Source organism: Dendrobates tinctorius, unplaced genomic scaffold (genome assembly GCF_039654945.1).
Source record: "Dendrobates tinctorius isolate UK_male_01 unplaced genomic scaffold, ASM3965494v1 ptg000069l, whole genome shotgun sequence".
NCBI lineage: Eukaryota > Metazoa > Chordata > Amphibia > Anura > Dendrobatidae > Dendrobates > Dendrobates tinctorius.
Genome location: NW_027361737.1, coordinates 26,984,967 through 27,006,214, shown reverse-complemented (window position 1 = coordinate 27,006,214; position 21,248 = coordinate 26,984,967). Strand labels below are relative to the sequence as shown.

The 21,248-nt window shown below is 45.1% G+C and overlaps 2 protein-coding genes across 7 annotated transcripts in view; one reads left to right on the top strand and one right to left on the bottom strand.

The window, feature by feature from the left end:
- KLHL6 (kelch like family member 6) overlaps nt 1-19,802 on the bottom strand; it is a 166,488-nt gene extending 146,686 nt beyond the window's left edge. The window contains exon 1 of one of the 4 annotated variants that reach the window (XM_073581265.1): nt 19,664-19,802. In XM_073581265.1, the coding sequence (XP_073437366.1) occupies nt 19,664-19,686 (23 nt within the window). In that variant the 5' untranslated portion in view covers nt 19,687-19,802. Of the gene's footprint in view, nt 1-16,303; nt 16,536-19,323; nt 19,639-19,663 lie in introns of those variants that run through there. The other 3 variants (XM_073581266.1, XM_073581268.1, XM_073581267.1) reach the window with 3 other exon arrangements.
- KLHL24 (kelch like family member 24) overlaps nt 16,697-21,248 on the top strand; it is a 96,257-nt gene continuing 91,705 nt past the window's right edge. For 2 of the 3 annotated variants that reach the window (XM_073581263.1, XM_073581259.1), the window contains exon 1: nt 19,820-19,962. The gene's annotated coding sequence lies outside the window, so the exon portion shown is untranslated. Of the gene's footprint in view, nt 16,758-19,819; nt 19,963-21,248 lie in introns of those variants that run through there. The other variant, XM_073581261.1, reaches the window with a different exon arrangement.

Sequence of the window (21,248 nt, the reverse complement as noted above, 5' to 3'; positions counted from 1 at the left end):
ACCTTTTCTCCTCATAGGCATCCCACAAATCTCCATACAGTCATTTCCTCTGACCTCGGTCAGTATTACTCACGATTTTCCATACCGTCTGTGCTCCTGGGAATCGCTGCCCGCAGTCTGTCACCAATTGTAAGGATTCGACTCGCTTAGGTGCGGCGGGAGTCAAACATGAGGCACGTTCCTTTAAAATTTCACAGGGTTTATTACTCCATAAACCAGAGACAGCACATAAACAGTCCTTAGCTGGGCTGTGTTCCCTCAGGTCCTGTGCACACAGGTCAGGGCAATGTCCAGAGCAGCGCTCTATCTGCAGCCGCAGACACAGGAAGGCTTCTCCTTCCTTGGAACACAGACCACTCTCTGTAGTGTCCCACCTGGACACATGGAAGTCTGTCCACACTCTGCCAGACCTCCTCACAGTCTCCCTCACATGTGCCAAACACCTTAATTACATAGCCCTGTAACCACACCCATAGGTGAGGTATGGACCACATGAGCTGGTCACATGGTCAGGACTTCACCACAGGTCCTGAACATACACATCTTCAGGCAAAACGGAGTACATTCTGCACCCAGTGCACTAAATGACATCTTTAGTGCTCATGTACACTATAGGCAAAATACTCCGGGTTGCATCGCAGGGAGCATCCCTCCATGTGACATATCTCCCATTAACCACGCGATCACCTGTCACACCACAATATATATATATATATATATATACATATACACACTGTATGGTTGGATCGGGCATGTACTGAGAGTGGGAGACGATGGCTAAAACAAGCAGTATGTGTGAGATACACTATAAGTTTCATGGTCCATGTACTGTAAGACATGACTGCCGCTCTATATCTGGTGCAGGCTGACAGTCTGCATCATGGCATCCTGTTCTGAGAACAGTCCTTGTCCATCGACCGTGTAAATCGTCTTGATATAGAATTTTGGGTGTAACCACTATATAGAATATGTATCTATGAGAGGCTAATTCAGGACGGGGAGATCAATTCATGCTGAAATAAATCATGAAGGTGAATAATTTATATTACCCAATAGAAATTTTCACCTGGAATCAAATATGAAAGTTTCATTTTGGCTAGCATAATTTATTAAAGTAACGAGTCTCCAGGTACTTAATTGCTAATTCTCCTGTTTCTATGAACTACTAGTCCTAGCATGCACTGACAGTATCTAGCAGGGCATGCCAGGGCAGATGGGTAGAAACCGCCTTGGAAGCCTGGAATGCTGTCTGAAATTCATATACGCAGGATTTATCAGCTGATGTAACACTTATCAGCACCGCCAATAACTGCGAGCTGCCTGACCTGGCAAGACATGTGCGATATATTTGCATTTCCCCAAGGGGGCTGTATAAGAGCATAATACTATGTGGCTAAATAAGGATGTAAAAAAGGCAATAAATAACAAGAACAAGGCATTTAAGAAGCTAAAACAAGAAGGCAATGAAGAAGCATTAAAAAGTTATAGAGCAAAAAATAAAATGTGTAAAAAACAAATACATTTAGCAAAAGTGGAAACTGAGAGACTCATTGCTAAGGAAAGTAAAACAAACCCCAAACTATTCTTTAATTATATAAACAGTAAAATGATTAAAACAATGAGGGTGAAATCAGAGAGCGATGTGGGAAAAGCAAATGTTTTAAATACTTTTTTCTCAATGGTGTTAACACAGGAAAAGGATTTGCCAGGGGAAATGCAGAGTGATAATGTAAACTCCCCATTAAGTATTACCTGCCTAACCCAGGAAGAAGTGCAGAACCGCCTTAGTAAGATTAAAATTGACAAATCACCAGGCCCTGATGGCATTCACCCTCGCGTATTAAGGGAGTTAAGTAATGTGATAGACAGGCCTCTATTCCTTATATTTAAAGACTCTATAGAAACAGGGTCTGTTCCTTTTGATTGGCGGCAAGCAAATGTGGTACCAATATTCAAAAAGGGGTGTAAAAGGGAACCTGGAAACTATAGGCCTGTAAGCTTAACATCTAAGGGGTGTAAAAGGGAACCTGGAAACTATAGGCCTGTAAGCTTAACATCTGTTGTGGGTAAAATTTTGAAGGGTTTCTAAGGGATACCGATATGGAATATCTCAATGTTAATAAATGTTTAACTCCAAATCAACATGGATTTATGAAGGATCGCTCCTGTCAAACTAACCTGATCAGCTTCTATGAGGATGTAAGCTCTCAAATAGACCAAGGAGAATCATTGGATGTCATTTATCTCGACTTCTCTAAAGCATGCGACACTGTCCCACATAAAAGATTGGTAAAAGATTGGTAAGTAAGATGAGAAAGCTTGGGCTAGGGGAAAATGTGTGTAGATGGGTAGGTAGCTGGCTTAGTGATAGAAAACAAAGAGTGGTTATTAATGGGGCATACTCAGATTGGGCCAGGGTTACTAGTGGGGTACCACAGGGTTCTGTATTGGGCCCCCTACTGTTTAATATATTTATTAATGATCTAATGGATGGCTTACACAGTAAAATATCAGTATTTGCAGATGATACAAAACTATGTAAGGTAGTTAACACAAAGGAGGACAGTTTGCAACTATAGACAGATTTGAGTAAATTGGAGAATTGGGCTGAAAAATGGCAAATGAGGTTTAACTCAGATAAGTGTAAGGTTATGCACATGGGAAGGAGAAACAGATGCTACAATTACTTACTAAATGGGAAACTGCTGGGGAAATCAGACATGGAAAAAGACTTAGGCATCTTAGTCAATAAGAAGCTAAATTGGAGTGCCCAGTGTCAGGCAGCTGCCACCAAAGCAAATAGGGTCATGGGATGCATTAGAAGAGGTCTGGGGACACGAGATGAAAACATAATTCTCCCTCTGTACAAATCACTCGTCAGACCAGACTTGGAGTATTGTGTGCAATTTTGGACGCCGGTGCTCAAGAAAGACATTACTGAACATGAAAGGGTTCAAAGGCGGGCTATTAAAATGATAAATGGAGTTGGTTCACTACAATACCCAGAAAGGTTATCAAAATTAGGTCTATTTACTCTAGAAAAGAGAAGACTTAGGGGAGACCTAATATATATGTACAAGTATATCAGAGGGCAATACAGAGATCTCTCCAATGAACTGTTTGTACCAAGGACTGTGACAAGAACAAGGGGGCATTCTCTTCGTTTGGAGGAAAGACAGTTTCTGCACCAGCACAGAAGAGGGTTCTTCACGGTAAGAGCAGTGAGACTCTGAAATTCTCTTCCTGAGGAAGTGGTGATGGCCAACTCACTGAACGAATTTAAGAAAGGAATGGATGCTTTTCTTGTGAGTAACAGTATAGAAGGTTATGAATAACATAATATTATAGGTAGATGGTTGACCCAGCTTAGGGGAAGGAATTTTTTTTCCCTATGGAGAAAATTGGCTTCTACTCTGTGGGTTTTTTGCCTTCCCCAGGATCAACAATGCAGAACAGCTGCACTAAAAAAAGGCTGAACTAGATGGACATAATGTCTTCCTTCAGCCTTCAAAGCTATGTTACTATGTATGTAAGGGGGCTGTGTGGAAACATAATACTGTGCAAGGGGGCTGTGTGAGAGCATAATACTATGTAAGGGGGCTGTGTGGAAGCATAATACTATGTAAGGGAGCTATGTGGGAACATAATACTGTGTAAGGGGGCTGTGTGGGAACATGATACTATGTAAGGGGGCTGTGTGGGAACATAATACTATGTAAGGGGGCTGTATGGAAACATAATACTGTGTAAAGGGGTTCTGTGGAAACAATACTATGTAAGATGGCTTTGTGGAAGCATAATACTATGTAAGAGGGCTGTGTGGAAACGTAATACTATGTAAGGGGGCTCTATGGAAACATAATACTATGTAAGGGGGCGGTGTGGAAACATAATACTATGTAAGGGGGCTGTGTGGGAACATAATACTATGTAAGGGGGCTGTGTGGGAACATAATACTATGTAAGGGGGCTCTGTGGAAACAAAATACTATGTAAGGGGGCTGTGTGGAAACATAATACTATGTAAGGCGGCTGTGTGGAAACATAATACTATGTAAGGGAGCTGTGTGGAAACATAATACTATGTAAGGGGGCTCTGTGGAAGCATAATACTATGTAAGGCGGCTGTTTGGAAACAATACTATGTAAGGGGGCTCTGTGGAAACATAATACTATGTAAGGGGGCTGTGTGGAAACATAATACTATGTAAGGGGGCTGTGTGGAAACATAACACTATGTAAGGGGGCTGTGTGGAAGCATAATACTATGTAAGGGGGCTGTGTGGAAACATAATACTATGTAAGGGGGCTGTGTGGAAGCATAATACTATGTAAGGGGGCTATGTGGGAACATAATACTGTGTAAGAGGGCTATGTGGGAACATGATACTGTGTAAGGGGGCTGTATGGAAACATAATACTATGTAAGGGGGCTGTATGGAAACATAATACTGTGTAAAGGGGTTCTGTGGAAACATAATACTATGTAAGATGGCTTTGTGGAAGCATAATACTATGTAAGAGGGCTGTGTGGAAACGTAATACTATGTAAGGGGGCTCTATGGAAACATAATACTATGTAAGGGGGCTGTGTGGAAACATAATACTATGTAAGGGGGCTGTGTGGAAACATAATACTACGTAAGGGGGCTGTGTGGAAACATAATACTATGTAAGGGGGCTGTGTGGAAGCATAATACTATGTAAGGGGGCTGTGTGGAAGCATAATACTATGTAAGGGGGCTGTATGGGAACATAATACTGTGTAAGGGGGCTGTGTGGAAGCATAATACTATGTAAGGGGGCTGTATGGAAACATAATACTGTGTAAAGGGGTTCTGTGGAAACATAATACTATGTAAGACGGCTTTGTGGAAGCATAATACTATGTAAGAGGGCTGTGTGGAAACGTAATACTATGTAAGGGGGCTCTATGGAAACATAATACTATGTATGGGGGCTGTGTTGAAACATTCTGAATGGGGAGCGGTGTGGGGACATAATACTTTGTAAGGGGGCTGTGTGGGGACATACTTCTGTGTGATGAGTGTGGTGCCCCTGAGGGTTCAGTCGCCACAGGGGTACTGCACCTTCTTCTGAGGTGTGGTATCCTACTTCCCAGGTAAGATGGAACACCTGACCAGACTCCACCACTCACATCCAGCACAAACACAGTAGTGTAGCAGAGCAACCTTTGTGGCTCCCTGCTTGGAACACGAAGAGTGCTGGGAGGTGGGTGGAGCTTAGACTACACAAGAGAGCCGGAGAATGTTAGGAAAGTGTCAGTTGGTGAGAGAAGATCCCCAGAGAGGGATTGAGTGAAGGGAGGTGCTGCAGCAGACTTCAGTGACCTGGAGCTGCTGGCACGGGAAAGAGCAATAGAAAGCCTGATTCTCCAGAAGGAAGAAAGATTAGTGCAGAACGTAAGGCGAAGAGAACTAAGGACTAGGGTCAGAGCATAGCCCTTCCTCAAGTTCGGAGCGCATGGCCAGAGTCCGGTCTCCGAGGCTGTTTGTGAAACTAATGTTCCTGCAGCAGAAACCAGAGGAATAGGAGCTGTGACCACTCTATTCCCACAAAAGACTTGAAGACACGGTGGCAACCTAAGTGTGAGCCGGGACATGATGGATGGAATCCCCGAAGCAGGCTACAGTCACTTGTCATGTGAGTGGAGTTTGAGTAACAACAAGTAGGAGGAACTTGAGTGTAACTCAATACTACAAGTACCTCAGATAAGCGCTAGAAAGGAGGCGTTCAGAACAGGCACACGAAAGGGAGTGCTGGAAAGCTTAATTCCATCTGCCTGGGAGTTGGCTGAGCCCCTGATCTGGAGACCGCAGCATTGAAGCGGGAACCTGTCTGTGCCAAGAATGTGAGTAAAAGAACTGGAACTGCACTCAGCTGTCTCATTGCCTTCTTCCTGCGCCAACCCACTCAGCACTGCTACATCTCTGTGCCTAACACTGCACCATCTACCTCAACACCTATTGCTACTGCCCTGGGACTACAGCTCCACCTGTGGGGAGCTTCAGCATCATTGCTGCACCACACCATCTGTCCCAGAGAAGCAACCCTGCAGTGCTGGTCAAACTGACCAGAAACCACAGGTGGCGTCACGAATCACCACAACAACTTTATCCCCATCACTCTACCCCTTTTACATTGACCGCCTGAGGTCACGGACCGGGTCCCTGCCACTGTGACATCTCCCATTGAAATCAACGGGCCTGGCACAGAGTACCCCACGGCCTCTGGTACCGAGTACCCCACGGCCTCTGGTACCGAGTACCCCACGGCCTCTGGGGGCGAGTCATGAGCTTGTGTGGGTTTATCATTCTTATTGGGTGGCTTTGTGGGGACATAATACTGTGCAAGGAAGCTGTGTGGTGATATCATTTTGCATAAGGGAGTGTATTAGCAGTAATAACTAGTCAGCAGACCTAATTCTTAATATTAAGTGTCAAAAATGAATATAAAACAATAATAATAAGTAGAATTTAATTTGGCAGGTTGGTTCGACCCTCCACAACAGTCACAATGACTCATGTGGCCCCTTTGGAAAATAAATTGGCCATGCCTGCTTTAGAACATTATTAATCTGCAGGTTAGCTCAATATCTACAAGTTAAAGGGAACCTGTCACCAGGTTTTCCCTATATAAAACACGGACACCACCACTAGGGTTTTTTTTTTTACAGCATACTAGAATGCATTAAAAAATTCCCCAATCCAGTCTGCAGATCCCAAAAAATAGGTTTTATTATACTTACAGACGGGGCGGTTTGCGCACTACAGTACTTTGCTCTGCCCTCAGCAGGGTAGAGAGAAGTGCTGCTGTGTAGAAGTGCGATGGATGACACTATGTGGACGAGTAATCTACAAGACACAGGGATGGAGGATGGCAATTTCAAGACGAGAGGAGGTGCCGGATCAAGACAAGAGACACCCATTGAACCTGTCCGCCACTTCTGTAAGTGTAATAAAAATTATTTTTTGGATCTGCAGACTGGATTGGGGACTTCCAGTATGCTGTAAAAAAGGCCCTAATGGAGGTGGCCATAATTTATATAGGGAAAACCTAGTGACAAGTTCCATTTAATAGCGATGAGGACATCTACAGAACCGGACAAGTAGAGGACTTTTTCTACTAGTGAAAATAAGCTTCAAATCAAATTATTGGTAGCAAGCATGAGGAGATCGGTCAGACACTTTATTTTCTTCTTGTTCTGGATCACTTTCCATTGCCCTTCAGCAGTCTTATGCTTTCATAGAGAACAAAGACCAAAACTAAGCTGCAGATGTTCAGGATATCAATGTAAAAACCCTGGATCCCAGACAAAAGGGTGTACACGTTATGAAGGCCGGGTCAGACTTGTGAGAAACTCGGACGAGTCTCGTATGTCAATACCCGGCACTGACTCCGGCACTCAGATCGGAGCGTTCAGCTGCATGTATTTCTATGCAGCTGATCGCTCCGATCCGAGTGCCAGTGGCAGTGCCGGGTATTGACGTGCGAGACTCGTCCGAGTTTCTCTCAAGGGCTTACATGGAGGAACAAAATGTGTTCAGACAGCACACATCACAGGTTTATTAAGGACATGATGGAATTGGGCTCCATTCAAAGGTTACAAGTCTGTCGCATTTTACAGTACCAGCAAAGTGAATGAGTTTTAGCTTCCTCCTACCCACATCCTGCACTTTTTATAATCCACATGGAAACAGGTTGTTTTTTTCTTCAATCGGCAGCATGTCCACTCCTTCCAATGGACTCCATCTTCCAATGAAGTGCTCGCTCACAATAGACTACGTGAGGAAGCGCCCATAATCATGGAGGAGCTTCCAGGGACTTGCCACAAGCCCGACCACACTGAAAGAAGCACGATTTACAATTCTCATGAGCATTTAACGCACATCTTAGTGGGTCGCCCCTCACACCCAGGGCAGCGGGGTACACAGTACCGGGCCGGTGTCAGGGGGAAGGTGTCACAGCAGCGGCGACCCGGTCCATGGCCCTGGGCGCCAATATCAATGGCGGTGATGTTAATGGTGTTAAAGTTTATTTGAATAGTTCGTGACGCCACCCGTGGTGTTTGGCAAGGGAGATGGTAAGCCAACGCTGCATACAGATGCGCTGGGACTGATGGTGTGGTGCAGCAAAGATGGTATAACTCCCCACAGGTGGAGCTGTAGTCCCAGGGCAGTGTAGGTGCAATGGATGAGGAGAGGCGCAGAATGGTATAGATGCTGGTACCCAGATGTAGCGGTGCTGAAGGTGCTAGCGGCAAATGAATGGAGGACACCAGGCTTGCAGTTTCAAAGCTTTACTCACAGTTCGTGGTACCCATTGGTGCCTGCCTCCGTGCCGTGTCCTCCATAAATTGGATGCATTGCAATTATTAACTCCTTCATGCCATGGCGATTTTCCGTTTTATCTTCCCTACTTCCAAGAGCCATAACTTTTTTATATTTCCATCACCATATGTGTATGAAGTCTTGCGTTTTTTGTGGGATGCGTTGTACTTTTGATTGGCACCATTGATTTTACCATACAGTGTACGGGAAAATGGGGAAAAAAGTTCCAAATTCAGTGAAATTGCAAAAAAGTGCAATTCCACAACAGTTTTTTTTTTTTTTTTACTATGATCACTAAATGCTAAAACTGACCGGCCATTTTAATTTACCAGGTCAGTACGAGCACGCAGATACCAAACATGTATAGTTGTTTTTCTAATTAAGTGGTGAAAAAAAAATTCAGAAATTTGTATGAAAAAAGGGAATTAGACCTATCGGCAATTCTGTTTCCAGAAATCCCTCAGGACAGCACCATGGAGGTAGTCTTTCCTTGACCTATAGCGGGACAGGATCACAGAGAGGTTAAAAGGCCCCTCCCACCTCCACCCTCCAGTGTTTTTTCAAAGTACCACTGAAGGATGAATGGAGATGGTCTAAACGAGCCCTTACAAAGTCTTATGTAAGAAACCATTTAACAGCTCCATCTCAATCTCGAGCCAAGGTGACTTGATGAATGAATGATCTGTCCAAAGATTGATCTTGTGTAGGCCTAAAGACAAACATAAGTGAGGGAAATAAGGGTGCTGTCCTGAGGGACTTCTGGAAACAGAATTACCGGTAGGTCTAATTCCCTTTTACATTACATCCCTCTGGATAGCACCATGGAGAATACCAAAGAAAAGGCCCCAGGGTGGGTACAGAAGCCCAAGGATCAAAGTCCCAAGCAAGAACCAGGCTAGATATAGAAATGATCTGAATGATCAGAAGTAATATAGAAATCTAAAGAAATCGCAAAGATAATCACCTTAGTGAGTGTCTGATATATGCCTATAATGGCAAAATTCAGTATGAATGTGTTAAATTATACAGCAGAAGCGGAGTGAAACAAACCCGCTGTAACCCAACACAAATCATGAACCTCAGAGAGTTATTGCAGTTATTGTGATAGATACTTATAAACAACAGCCAAAGAATAGACCTAAAACACCTTATTGCCAAGCAAATAGTATGGTGATAGCCACAGCCACAACAAGATGAGGACTGTACAGACCAATAATAGACTTGCATGTGCTTAACCCAGGACTGTTAATTCATCGGTCCTCCTTTGCTCAGATTAAACTTTGGTTACAGACCAGTGTAGCATAGCACAAGGAGACCTGCAGAACAGAGACCCTGGATTGCTGGAAATCAAACAATCATTAGAATATGGATAATGGTCAAAGCATTGGAATATATGTACAGGGTGGGCCATTTATATGGCTACACCTGGGTGTGCCAGTTATATGGATACACTTGGGTGGGCCATTTAACAATTGGCCACCATGGTCACCACCCATCTTAAAAAGTTTTCCCCCTCCCATATACTAATGTGCCACAAACAGGAAGATGATATCACCAACCATTCACATATTATTTAGGTGTATCCATGTAAATGGCCCACTCAGGTTTAACCATATAAATGGCCCATCCTGTACGTTACTCATCCAGGAGATCACATCTATTCTGAATCCTTAGATGTCTAGGCCTCAAATAAGGAATGGATATTATTGAAACTAAGGAAATATCCAATCTGGCGGGTAACATCCCCTGCCATTACCAACGTCGGGTTTCTCATCAGAAGCGCCGATAGGGAAGCGTGGATCATCACTACTGTTTTATTGATGTTAACGACACAGGGAGTCTGAACTCTGGAACTGATGAAGGTGGCCTAGCTAAATGCTCTTACCCTCAGTCGTGCCATAAACATGTGTGGCGCCCCTGAGGCTCAGTCGCCACAGAGGTACTGCACCTCCTCCTGAGGTGTCGTACCCCACCATCCAGGTAAGGTGGAGACACCTGACCACGCTCCAACACCTGCACCCCACACCACAAAGTAGTGTAGCAAAGCACCTTCGGCGGCTCCCTGCTTGGAGTGTAACATAGCACCCCTTGGTGGCTCCCTGCTTGGAACACGAAACGTGCTGGGAGGTGGGTGGAGTTTAGTTCGCACAAAAGAGCAGGAAGAGTTCAGTCAGTCAGTCAGTCAGTCAGTCAGTGAGTGAGGATGTAGAAGGACAGAGTGTGAGAAAGAGAGATCCCCGGGACAGGGATGGAAGAAGGAAGTGCTGCAGCTGGCCACAGTGATCTGGGTCTGCTGGCACAGGAAAGAGACAGAGAAAGGAAGCTTGATTCTCCATTGGGAAGAAGGATTAGCACGGAACATGAGGAGAATAAGAGAACAAGGACCAGGGTTAGAGGAGAACCCTTTTCAAGTTCTATGCGCAAGGTCGGGGTCCGGTCCCCGAGGTTGTACGGATACTAATGGTCCTGCAGCAGACACCGAAGGAATAGAAGTAGTGACCACTTTATTCCCACACAAGACTTGGGGGCACAACAGCAACATATTAGTGTGCCGGGACTCAGCAGCAAGGAGTCCCCGAAGCAGGCTACAGCTGTCTGCCGTACAAGTAGAGTTCATAGGAACATCTGACAGGAGGAACTCCAGTGTAACTCAATACTAGGAGTACGTCATTCAAAGGCGCTATAAGAGGAGACGTTCAGAAAAGGCACATGTTGGCGGAGTGTTGGAAAGGAGTACTTCATCTTGCCTGGAGGTTGGCTGAGCTCCTGACCCGGAGGAAACGGCATGGATGCGGGCACCTGTACCTGCAACAGACTGTGAGTAAAGCTTTGGAACTATATGCCCTGGTGTCCTCCACTTATTCCTGCGCCAACCTGCCCAGCGCTGCTACATCCCTTGCGCCTGACACTACACCATCTAAGTGTCACTTCACCTACACTGCCCTGGGACTACAGCCCTGCCTGTGGAGGGCTATACCATCACTGCTGCACCACACCATCTGTCCCAGAGGATCTGTCTGCAGCGTCGGCTTACATCTCTATTGCCGAACACCACAGGTGGCGTCATGAATCACTCATCATAAGCACACTGAACATTTCCCTTTTTACAATGGGCGCCCAGGGCCACGGGCCGGGTCCCAGCTGCCGTGACATCTCCCATCGAAGCACATCGGGCCCGGTACCGAGTACCCCACAGCCCTGGGTGTGAGGGCATCCCACACGCATATATAAATAATGATATATACACACAGGATGAAAATCTTGAACTGATTTGTCACATCGGTGGCAGGACCCTAACAAGGGACCTTGGTGAAACTAAGCGGGGGTGGGGGTTTGCTGGTAAAAAAAATCCTTTGACACAAGAGAGACCATTTGAAATTGCCTCTATACGAGTCATTAGTGCAGACATTATATGTCAATTTTTATTTATTTATTTTTACAGCCAGGACAGGCTATCCAACATGGTCTCAGCCAGGAAAAAAATAAAGGCCTAAAAGGCAATCTTGTTGGTAATACTTATACACCCAGACTGCAATGGTGACAAGAACCCTACTCTACAGCTAAAGGAAAGTAGGTTTCTTCCTATCACAGAGGGTGATTATCTACTGTGAGGCAGTGGGACTATGGGTTCTCAACTGTAAGAGTCTTGGATACAGATTCTTTCTGTTAGGAGCCCTGACTGCTGTGGGATTCTCTGCCACATGAAGCAGTGCTGCTGATTCATGACTAAGTACAAAGAAGGCCATGATGCAGTCCCTGGTAAACATAATACAACAGACTTATGGGACGAGAATCTGTCTGCCAGATGTTGATCAAGGAAACTAGTCCGATGGCCGTATGTGGAGTCGGGAAGGATTCTTTCCCCCCAGCATGATTGGCATCTACCTCATGGGATTTCCTACTCCCAGAACAGTAGTATGTCCTGTTATAAGATAAAGCCAAAAGACATATGTCTCCCTTCAAGCATAACTATGAAAGTCCTGACCTTAGCACTCAAGGGCAGTAGCTCACTTAAGAATTCTGCTGCAAATAGAAGAAATACTAAATTTCTAGGCCAATCCGAGCATAGCTGTTCCTTTGGCTAAGCCCGCTTGCAAAGAATGAAGCAACGGAAGCTGGATCTGGGTCCAAAAACACAAGAACTCTAAAACCAGAGTTGAGGCCCAAGACAAAATGTGAAATGGAAGGCCGGCGATACAATGTGCAGCCACTCTGTCGCAGTAACAAGGCAAAAGGTCTAAGCTAGAGGCCCACCCAGAGGCAAAAGGCCCACAGCCAGAGGCAAAAGGCCCACAGCCACAACACCAGAGGTATTGTGGCGCCCCTGAGGCTCAGTCGCCACAGAGGTACTGCACCTTCTCCTAAGGTGTAGTGCCCCACCACCTAGGTAAGTTGGGAGCTCCTTTCCACACTCCAACACCTGCACCCCACACACAGGATAGTTCAGCAGGACCCCATTGCGGCTCCATGCTTAGAGGGTAGCAGAGCACCTTTCGTGGGTCCTTGCTTCGTAACACGAGATGTGCTGGGAGGTGGGTGGAGTTAGATATAAAAGGTTGGGAAGGTTTAGGATTACAGGAGAGTCTGACAGAAGGTCGGCGGAGTAGTAGGACATTCCAAGAGGAGTTGGGATCCCTGGGAGAAGGGATGGAGGAAGGAGTGCTGCAGCTGCCTCAGTGATCTGAGCCAGCTGGCACGGGAAAGGAGAGTAAGGAGAAAGACGTAGAACTGCAACCTAAGCTTCCATAAGGGAGAGAAGGAACAGCGCGGAACAAAGGAGTAGGAGAACAGAGAGGAGTTGTGGGTTGGGAGAGGAACCCTGCCTATAGGTTCTCAGCACAAGGCCGGGGCCCGGTCCCCGAGATTGTATGGACACTTATGGTTCTGCAGCAGACACCGCTGGAGTAGTTGGCTGTAAATGCACTACTCCCATCCAAGACTTGGGGCTCAACAGCAACCTCTGTATAGAGGACTCCAGAGAAGGGAGTCCCCGAAAGAGGCTACAGCTGTCTGTCATACAAGTAGAGTTGTTAGGAACATCTGACAGGAGGAACTTCAGAGTACCACGGTACTGGAGCTCTTCACACTAAAAGGCGCAATAGAGGAGTCGTTCAGGAAAGGTACATGTTGGCGGAGTGTTGGAGAGGAGAATCCTGACTTGCCTGGGAGGTTGATTGAGTCTCTACCCCGGAGGACACGGCACGGAGGCAGGCACCAGTGTGTACCACGAACTGTGAGTAAAGCTTTGGAACTGCAAGCCCTGGTGTCTTCTATTCATTTGTGCGCCAACATCGTCAGCACTGCTACATCTGGGTACCAACATTCCTCACACCGCCTGCGCCTCTACACTGCCCTGGGGTTACAGCTTCACCTGTGGGGAGCTACACCATCTATGCTGCAACACACCATCAGCCCCAGAGGATCTGCACGCAGCGTTGGCTTAACATCTTGCTTGCCAAACACCACAGGTGGCGTCACAAATTATTCCACTTCATTATCTACAATCCATCATTGATTTGTGCACCCAGGGCCACGGACCGGGTCACCGCCGCTGTGACACCACATCCCCCTGACACCGGCCCGGTACCGAGTACCCCACAGCCCTGGGAGGGTGACCCAGTATCATAAAGCACAGAGGCACTATTATGGACTATGAGACACAGAGGCACTATGATACACTGAGAAACAGAGGCATGATGATACACTCTGTGACACGGAGACACTACGATTCACCATGAGACACAGATGCAATATGATGTACAGAGGCACCATGAGGCACAGACAGACTAGACTAGAGCCATACTTGAAGGTGCCAAACAAGAGACCAGGCCCACAGTTACATTCAAGAGAGCAATCTATCAGAATTCAGTATAAACCTCCACTCCGAATAGTACATCTCAATTGTCAGATTGGCCACACCTGAAGGAGCTAATTAATGAGCCTCAGATGGAGGGCAGTCTTCACAGAGACAATGTGCTGTATTAACACCATGTGTTCTCCTATGGATGGAGTAGTTGCGTTAAAGAGAAAAGTGAAGCACTTGTTTATTAAACCAAAAAATGGGAAACATGCTTTGCAAAAGTCACTCTGAAGCCCAATCATAAGGCCCTGTGCAGACATGACATACAACTATCTTAATTCAAATCATGAGATGTAGTCAGGACAAACGGCCGTACTATAGCCTAGAGGTCCAAGGTCTAGCTGCGTAAATGTGAAATCAAACCTTAGCACATAAGGCTCTAGGCCCAGCTTCGGTACAAAGGCATGAGGCTATCAATGGGGCAAAAGGGCGGTAATTTGAACTTTTGCTTTTTTTTAATTTCTTCATATTTTTAAAAACTTTTTTCTTCACTTTTTACTCTATTTAATAGTCACTTTTGTAGAGTTGAAGCTGTGATCAGCTGATCACCTGTGCTAACACCACGACCTCCAATGAATGACAGCCATGAGCTGGCGTACATAGGTGGAGCGGAATGACAAGCACGAGGGTCTTCTGCAGACACCTGGCTGTCATGACAACCCATCGGCACCCCATGATCACCTGACGGGTGCCGATGGACGGCAGGAATGACGCAATTCTGGCTGGAGTAAGTTAAATCCCGCTGTCAGAGATTAAATCAGCTGTCATGTGCAGGGACAGATGCGGGCTCTGCATCGAAGCCCGCATCAAAGTTAGGGACACGTTATATGTCGTGAAGGAGTTCACATAGGAAATTGGACTTGATCTAATATAATTTACACTATTGATATATAAATACAGATGTCAAAAAAAACAGACACTTGGATGACAATACGGATCAAAATCATTAGGTCTATTGGATGGAAATCAGTCATGTTCACACATTGAGTATTTGTTAAAGGGAATCTGTCACCTCTTTTTTGAGATATCATATAATGATAGCATTCATTTGTGTGTCACATAAGGATTCTCTTAGTCTTTTTGCTTCCCCCTGACCCCGCACCTTTCATGCATAAATACCTTTTTTATATCGGTTCAGATGTATGTAAACTGCCGCTGTACGGTACGCTGGGCGGGGCTTATTCAACTGCTCCCCCCTCCCTGTTTTGCTCTACACAAGAAGAAATGCATAGAGCAAGACATGGGGGGTGGAGCAGGTGAATAAGCCCCGCCCATCGGACCGCGGCAGTTTACATACATCTGAACTGATATAAAAAAGGTATTTATGCATAAAAGAGCAATCCGCAGGTAAAACCGCAGGTATTTTGACCTGCGGTTTCACCTGCGGATTTTACAAAATCCGCGCGGATGAATCCGCACCTAATCCGCAGCGTGTGCACACAGCCTAAGTATTTATATCAGTATTTGTAAGCCAAAAGAAAAATGCAGAAATGGTACACATGCATCTATTACACTTTTCTTTGGACTTTTCCACACCTACTTTGGGCTTACAAATACTGATGTAAAATACTGACCAAAAACTGAATGTGTGAACGTGGTCTAAAGCTAAGATACCATGATGAGTATTTGGTGCATTTTTGATGCTGCAGATTTTCTGCAGCATTTCTGCACCAATAAGGTAAATTAGGTTACTTGCATATTTTTAGATGCATTTATAGCTTTATTTTTTGTCTCCTTTTGGTCTATTTTAAATAAATCTGCTTTGATTACAAACAAAACTAACATTTACAAGAGAAACTAAGATGCTGCAGACTTCAAAACTGCACGGCAGGTCAATTTCTGCAGATTAAAAAAGCTCAGTAGTCACGAGATTTACATAAATCACATCCACGTTGATGGAACTGTAAGACACTGGAACTGTAAGAACTACTAGTGCGCCAGAGCTCGCCATTACTGCTCTGTGTACAAGGCTATAGTGTGTACATAATCGTGTACATACAGTAATCGTGTACATACCGCCACACCTCTGCCCTAGAGAGTATTTTAGTCACAGAGGTGGTGAGCTGTCTATGGCCAGTGTTATGTTACTTACCCGGTGAGTTCATATCCAGGTCAGCTGTGCTGTGCATCCTTGACAAGCTTCCAGATCAGTCTCTGAGAAAGCCAAGGTCTCTTCTGATAAACCAGCAGCGATTTAGGCGGGAAAAATCTTCTCAATTTATAGCAAGACTAGAGAGTCGTCCTGTGGAGAGAAGACAGCAGAGACTCCCCAAACTCATTAGTCACAGGATTTTTAGTGAGGTTGTCACTCATTTCAATGTGGGTGGACAAGGTGGATTACAATTTTGTCCCTGGTTTTCTTTGACAGCTCTTTGGTCTTGGCCATGGTGGAGAGGTTGGAGTGTGATTGAGGGGTGTGGACAGGTGTCTCTTATACAGGTAGCGAGTTCAAACAGGGGCACTTAATACAGGTAATGAGTGCAGAGTAGGAGGGCTTCTTAAAGAAAAACTAACAGGTCTGTGAGATCCAGAATTCTTGCTGATTGGTAGGTGATCAAATACTTATTTCATGCAATATAATGCAATTTAATTATTTTAAAATAAAACAATGTGACTTTTCAGTTTTTTTATTTTTAGATTCTGTCTCTCACAGTTGAAGTGTATCTACAATAAAAATTACAGACCTTCACATTCTTTGTAGGTGGGAAAACTTGCAAAATCGGCAGTGTGTCAAATACTTTTTTCTCCATTGCATATAGCACCATCCCATACATAGAGTATTCTCGTTATTTTTGTTATTCATAGCGCCCTCTCTTTATTGCATAGTTCACTCTTGTGAGATATAAAATGATTGCTGGTGAGACCAGTCCATCAGCCGCCTCCATCAGAAAAGAAGCTTTCCCATGCTCCATCAGCAGTCATTTAACCCCTTCCCGACATGTGACGTAATAATATGCACATGTCAGACTCCCTCAGTTTGGTGCGGGCTCCAGCAATGAGCCCACACATTTCCGGTCACATGATAACTGATCTATACAGCTGACGTGCCCGCAACACTCCTGGGTGGAATCGCGATCCACCTGTGGCTGTTAACTAGATAAACGCCACTGTCAATCTCTGATAGCGGCATTTAAAACACACTTACAGGGACCGCATCACTAATCCAGCCCATCAGTGACCCCGTCACATGATCAGGGGTCACCGATGGGTCTGCATGACAACCAGAGGTCTGCAGCAGATCTCTGTGATAGTTATTGCCAGATTGCTATGAGCGCCACCCTGTGGTCGGCGCTCATAGCAAGTGAGCATTTCTGCTACACACAGGCAATCTGATCATCACCTGTATGTAGCAGAGGCAATCAAAGTACTGCAGGTTCTAGTCTCCCATGGAGAGTAATGAAGCATGTAAAAAGTAAAAAAATAGTTTTTAAAAATATAAAAAAAATATAAAAGTCCAATCACCCCCCTTTCGCCGCATTCACAATAAAACAATAAAAAAAAATCAAACATACACATATTTGGTATTGCCGTGTTCAGAATCGCCCGATCTATCAATATAACAAAAGAATTAACCCGATTGCTAAACGGCGTAACGAGAAAAAAATAAGTGTTTGTTTTTCTCATTTTTTTTATAACCACAAAAGAATCACTAAATATATTTAAAAATGTGTTCATTATTCTGTAACAATTCTTTTGATATATAGGACACTGTTATCTCACGGGGGCAGAGCTAGTAACAGCGATTTGGATTCACAGTAGCATTGTTATTTACCTTTTTTTCTTTTTTAATTTATTTTACACATTCTCCCCCTCATAGTCATAAAAGACCTTCAGGGGGCATTTCAATAGTGAAATATTTTTATTGTCATCTTTTTTCCCTTGTAGCTGAAGCTGGTATATTAGCCCAAGTTACAGGGTAAATTCAGCCTGCAGGGCAAATGCCCCTGATGAAGCTGGGTGAAACGCGCGTTGGGGTGCTGAGCTACACATTATTCATATATAAGTTTGCCTCCTATGCTCTTCCCTCTGATGTATATGTTAGCCATTAGGGAATGTACTGCAATAGATATGTGGGCATACTAGTTATAATGTTTATAGCCTTGGGGGGGTTGTTGTTAGCCCTTCATTGAGCTACTCTGTTTTTTAAGGAAATCTGTTACATTTAATAAAGTTGATATATTTGTGAGATATTTTGTAGCACCATTTTTCTTTTTGGTTTAGCAGAATTGTCTGTGTCTCCCATGACCCAGCAGCTCCCCTCCCTATGCACAGCGACCACTGTGTATGGAGCAGGAGTCGCCGTCGGTGCGTCTTACTACTACATGCGGAGGAGCTTCTTTAGCGCTGTATATACAGTAATGGAAAAGACACGGACAGTAATAACCGTGCCATGTCTACAGGGACTCTGGCGGTCTCTTGCAGTCGGATCCCCACTTGTGTAGCTGCGCTCCAGCACAGTGATGTTATAGGATGTCACTAGAGTAGGCTTGGGACCACCTGGGCGTTTCACTTCTATGGATGGTCCGGAAGTGGTTAAATGCTTGAAAGGTGTTTGATGCAGTCCTAGGAGACCTCAGAGTGTTAGACCACGTTCACATGTTTAGTATTTGGTGAGTATTTTACATCAGTATTTGTAAGCCAAAACCCGGAGCGGGTGATAGAGACACGTCACCACTTCTGGATTTATCACCCACTCCTGGTTTTGGCTTCCAATACTGAGGTAAAATACTGACCAAATACTGAAGGTGTGCATGTGGCCTCACACACGTCTTTTCAGGGCAGTTTGAGACTTTACAATATTTTTAGTTTGCTGGGAATCTTTTTGCCACATATCAAAATTCGTCAAAGTTGGTGAATTCAAATTTCCAAACATTCGCTCACCTCTAATTACGAGAAATAAAATGCAGATTTTTTTTTTTATTAAGCTGCTCACTGTGCTGTACGGGTGGTTCCAATAACAAGGGAAAATATATGTCCATGTCAGTATCCTATTTGCGACATTTATCTGAAAAACTTCGCAATAAAAATATTATTGTTGCATCTTTATAGTTTTATATTTTATAATTGTAGGCGAATACAATCTGACTTTTCTTTACACTGTGCTGACAATACCTGTAATACCAGTACATGGTGCCTGTAAGGACTGCTCCGGCAGACACATGCTGCCCATAGAGGGCGCTGCAGCTTGTGGCTCACGGTTACTGTTTCTGCCTCCTTTATGCTGTAGTACAGGTCATGAGGTTGATTTCCAAATGCTATGCAGGAGATAGTGGGTCGGCAAATGTGCAGCCCCTCACAGCTCGGCCTTATGACGGGGGCCCTGTGCAGACACAATGCCTGTCAGCGCCTCTAGCGTTAATGCCTGCTTATTGCACTTTATTGTAAAAAAAAACAAACCTGTCTGCCTGACTACAGCATGGCGGCAGCCTGATTCCAGACAACACGAGCTTACATGTAGTGGGAGGCAGAAAACATGAGCGGGCCAAGAGGAAAGCGCAGTCCCCGCAACAGCTGACGTGCCACCGGCGGAGAACTACACCTCCCGGCATCCCCGGCCGCGCTGCGATTGGTCCGCCCTGGTGACGTCACATGTTTTGGATTTTCAGTGTCATGTGTTTAGTGCTCTTTGTTTTCAAGGAGAGAAGAGACCGGAGACAGGAGAGGAGAGGTATCAGGAGGCTCATCACTGTGTGACCGAGCACAGCGCAGCGGAGCCGGCACCCGTCCGTGCCGGGAGGAGGCGGCGGCCAGGTCAGTGTCCTCTCCATACTACACCTAATCAAGGACATCAGATATGGAATTACTGCTCTGCTAGTGTCTCCTGCCGGCTATTGTCCCGCTGTAGGGCATGCTGGGAGTTGTAGTAGTCCACAACTGTTAGTGTGTTATTATAGCTTCTTGGCTTTATCCACAAAAAAATAGACAGTGACATACAGAGAGGACATTGCCGTTATGTAGGATTGTGCAGATCACACTGTACAGACTGTGCTCTATATTCTACATCGTAGACCGCGACGTACAGACCACACCATAGAGACTGCATCATACAGACCGCGTTGTGGAGACCGCACCGTAGAGATCACACCGTAGAGACCGCATCATACAGACCACGCCGTAGAGACCGCATCATACAGACCACGTTGTGGAGACCGCACCGTGGAGACCGCATCGTGGAGACCGTGTCGTAGAGATCGCACCGTAGAGACCGCATCATACAGATCGCATTGTGGAGACCACACCGTAGAGACCGCATCGTGGAGACTGTGACGTAGAGATCGCACCGTAGAGACTGCATCATACAGACTGCATCATACAGACTGCGATGTAGAGACTGCATCATACAGACCGCGTTGTGGAGACCGCACCGTAGAGACCGTGTCGTAGAGATCACACCGTAGAGACTGCATCATACAGACTGCATCGTAGAGACCGCATCATGTAGACCACATCATACAGACTGCGTCGTACAGACCGTAATGTACAGACCGCGTCGTAGAGACCTCGTCGTACAGATGACATTGTGTCTGTGTGGGTTTTACTTGTGTTCTCTGGTTTCTTCCCACACTCCAAAGACAAACTGATAGGGAACCTAGACTGTGAGTCCCAATGGGGACAGAGATGATGGCTGTAAAGCCCTGAGGAATTAATGCTCCTACATAAGTAAGATAAATACAAGCAGCTGAAGTTTAGACCAAGCACTTGATCTCTTGCACTAATTTGATACAGTGTGAAAACAACATGGCTGCTTTTCTCCAGAAACAATGGCACATGTGTACATCGTTGTGTGTGACATTGCAGTTCAGCTTCATTCAAGTGAATGGGAATAAACTGCAGTACCGCACACAATCTGAGGACAGATGTGGCGCTGTTTTGGAAGGAAAGCTTCCAGATTTCTATGTTTTTTGGGAGGTTATCACTGTCTGCCATTCTAGTCACCATAGATAGCATACTATAGAAATGTTTAACCAGATCCGATCCATTTATTCCCCAATGTTTTGGGCGGTTACCACAGATGCCCCAATGTACTAAATATTGTT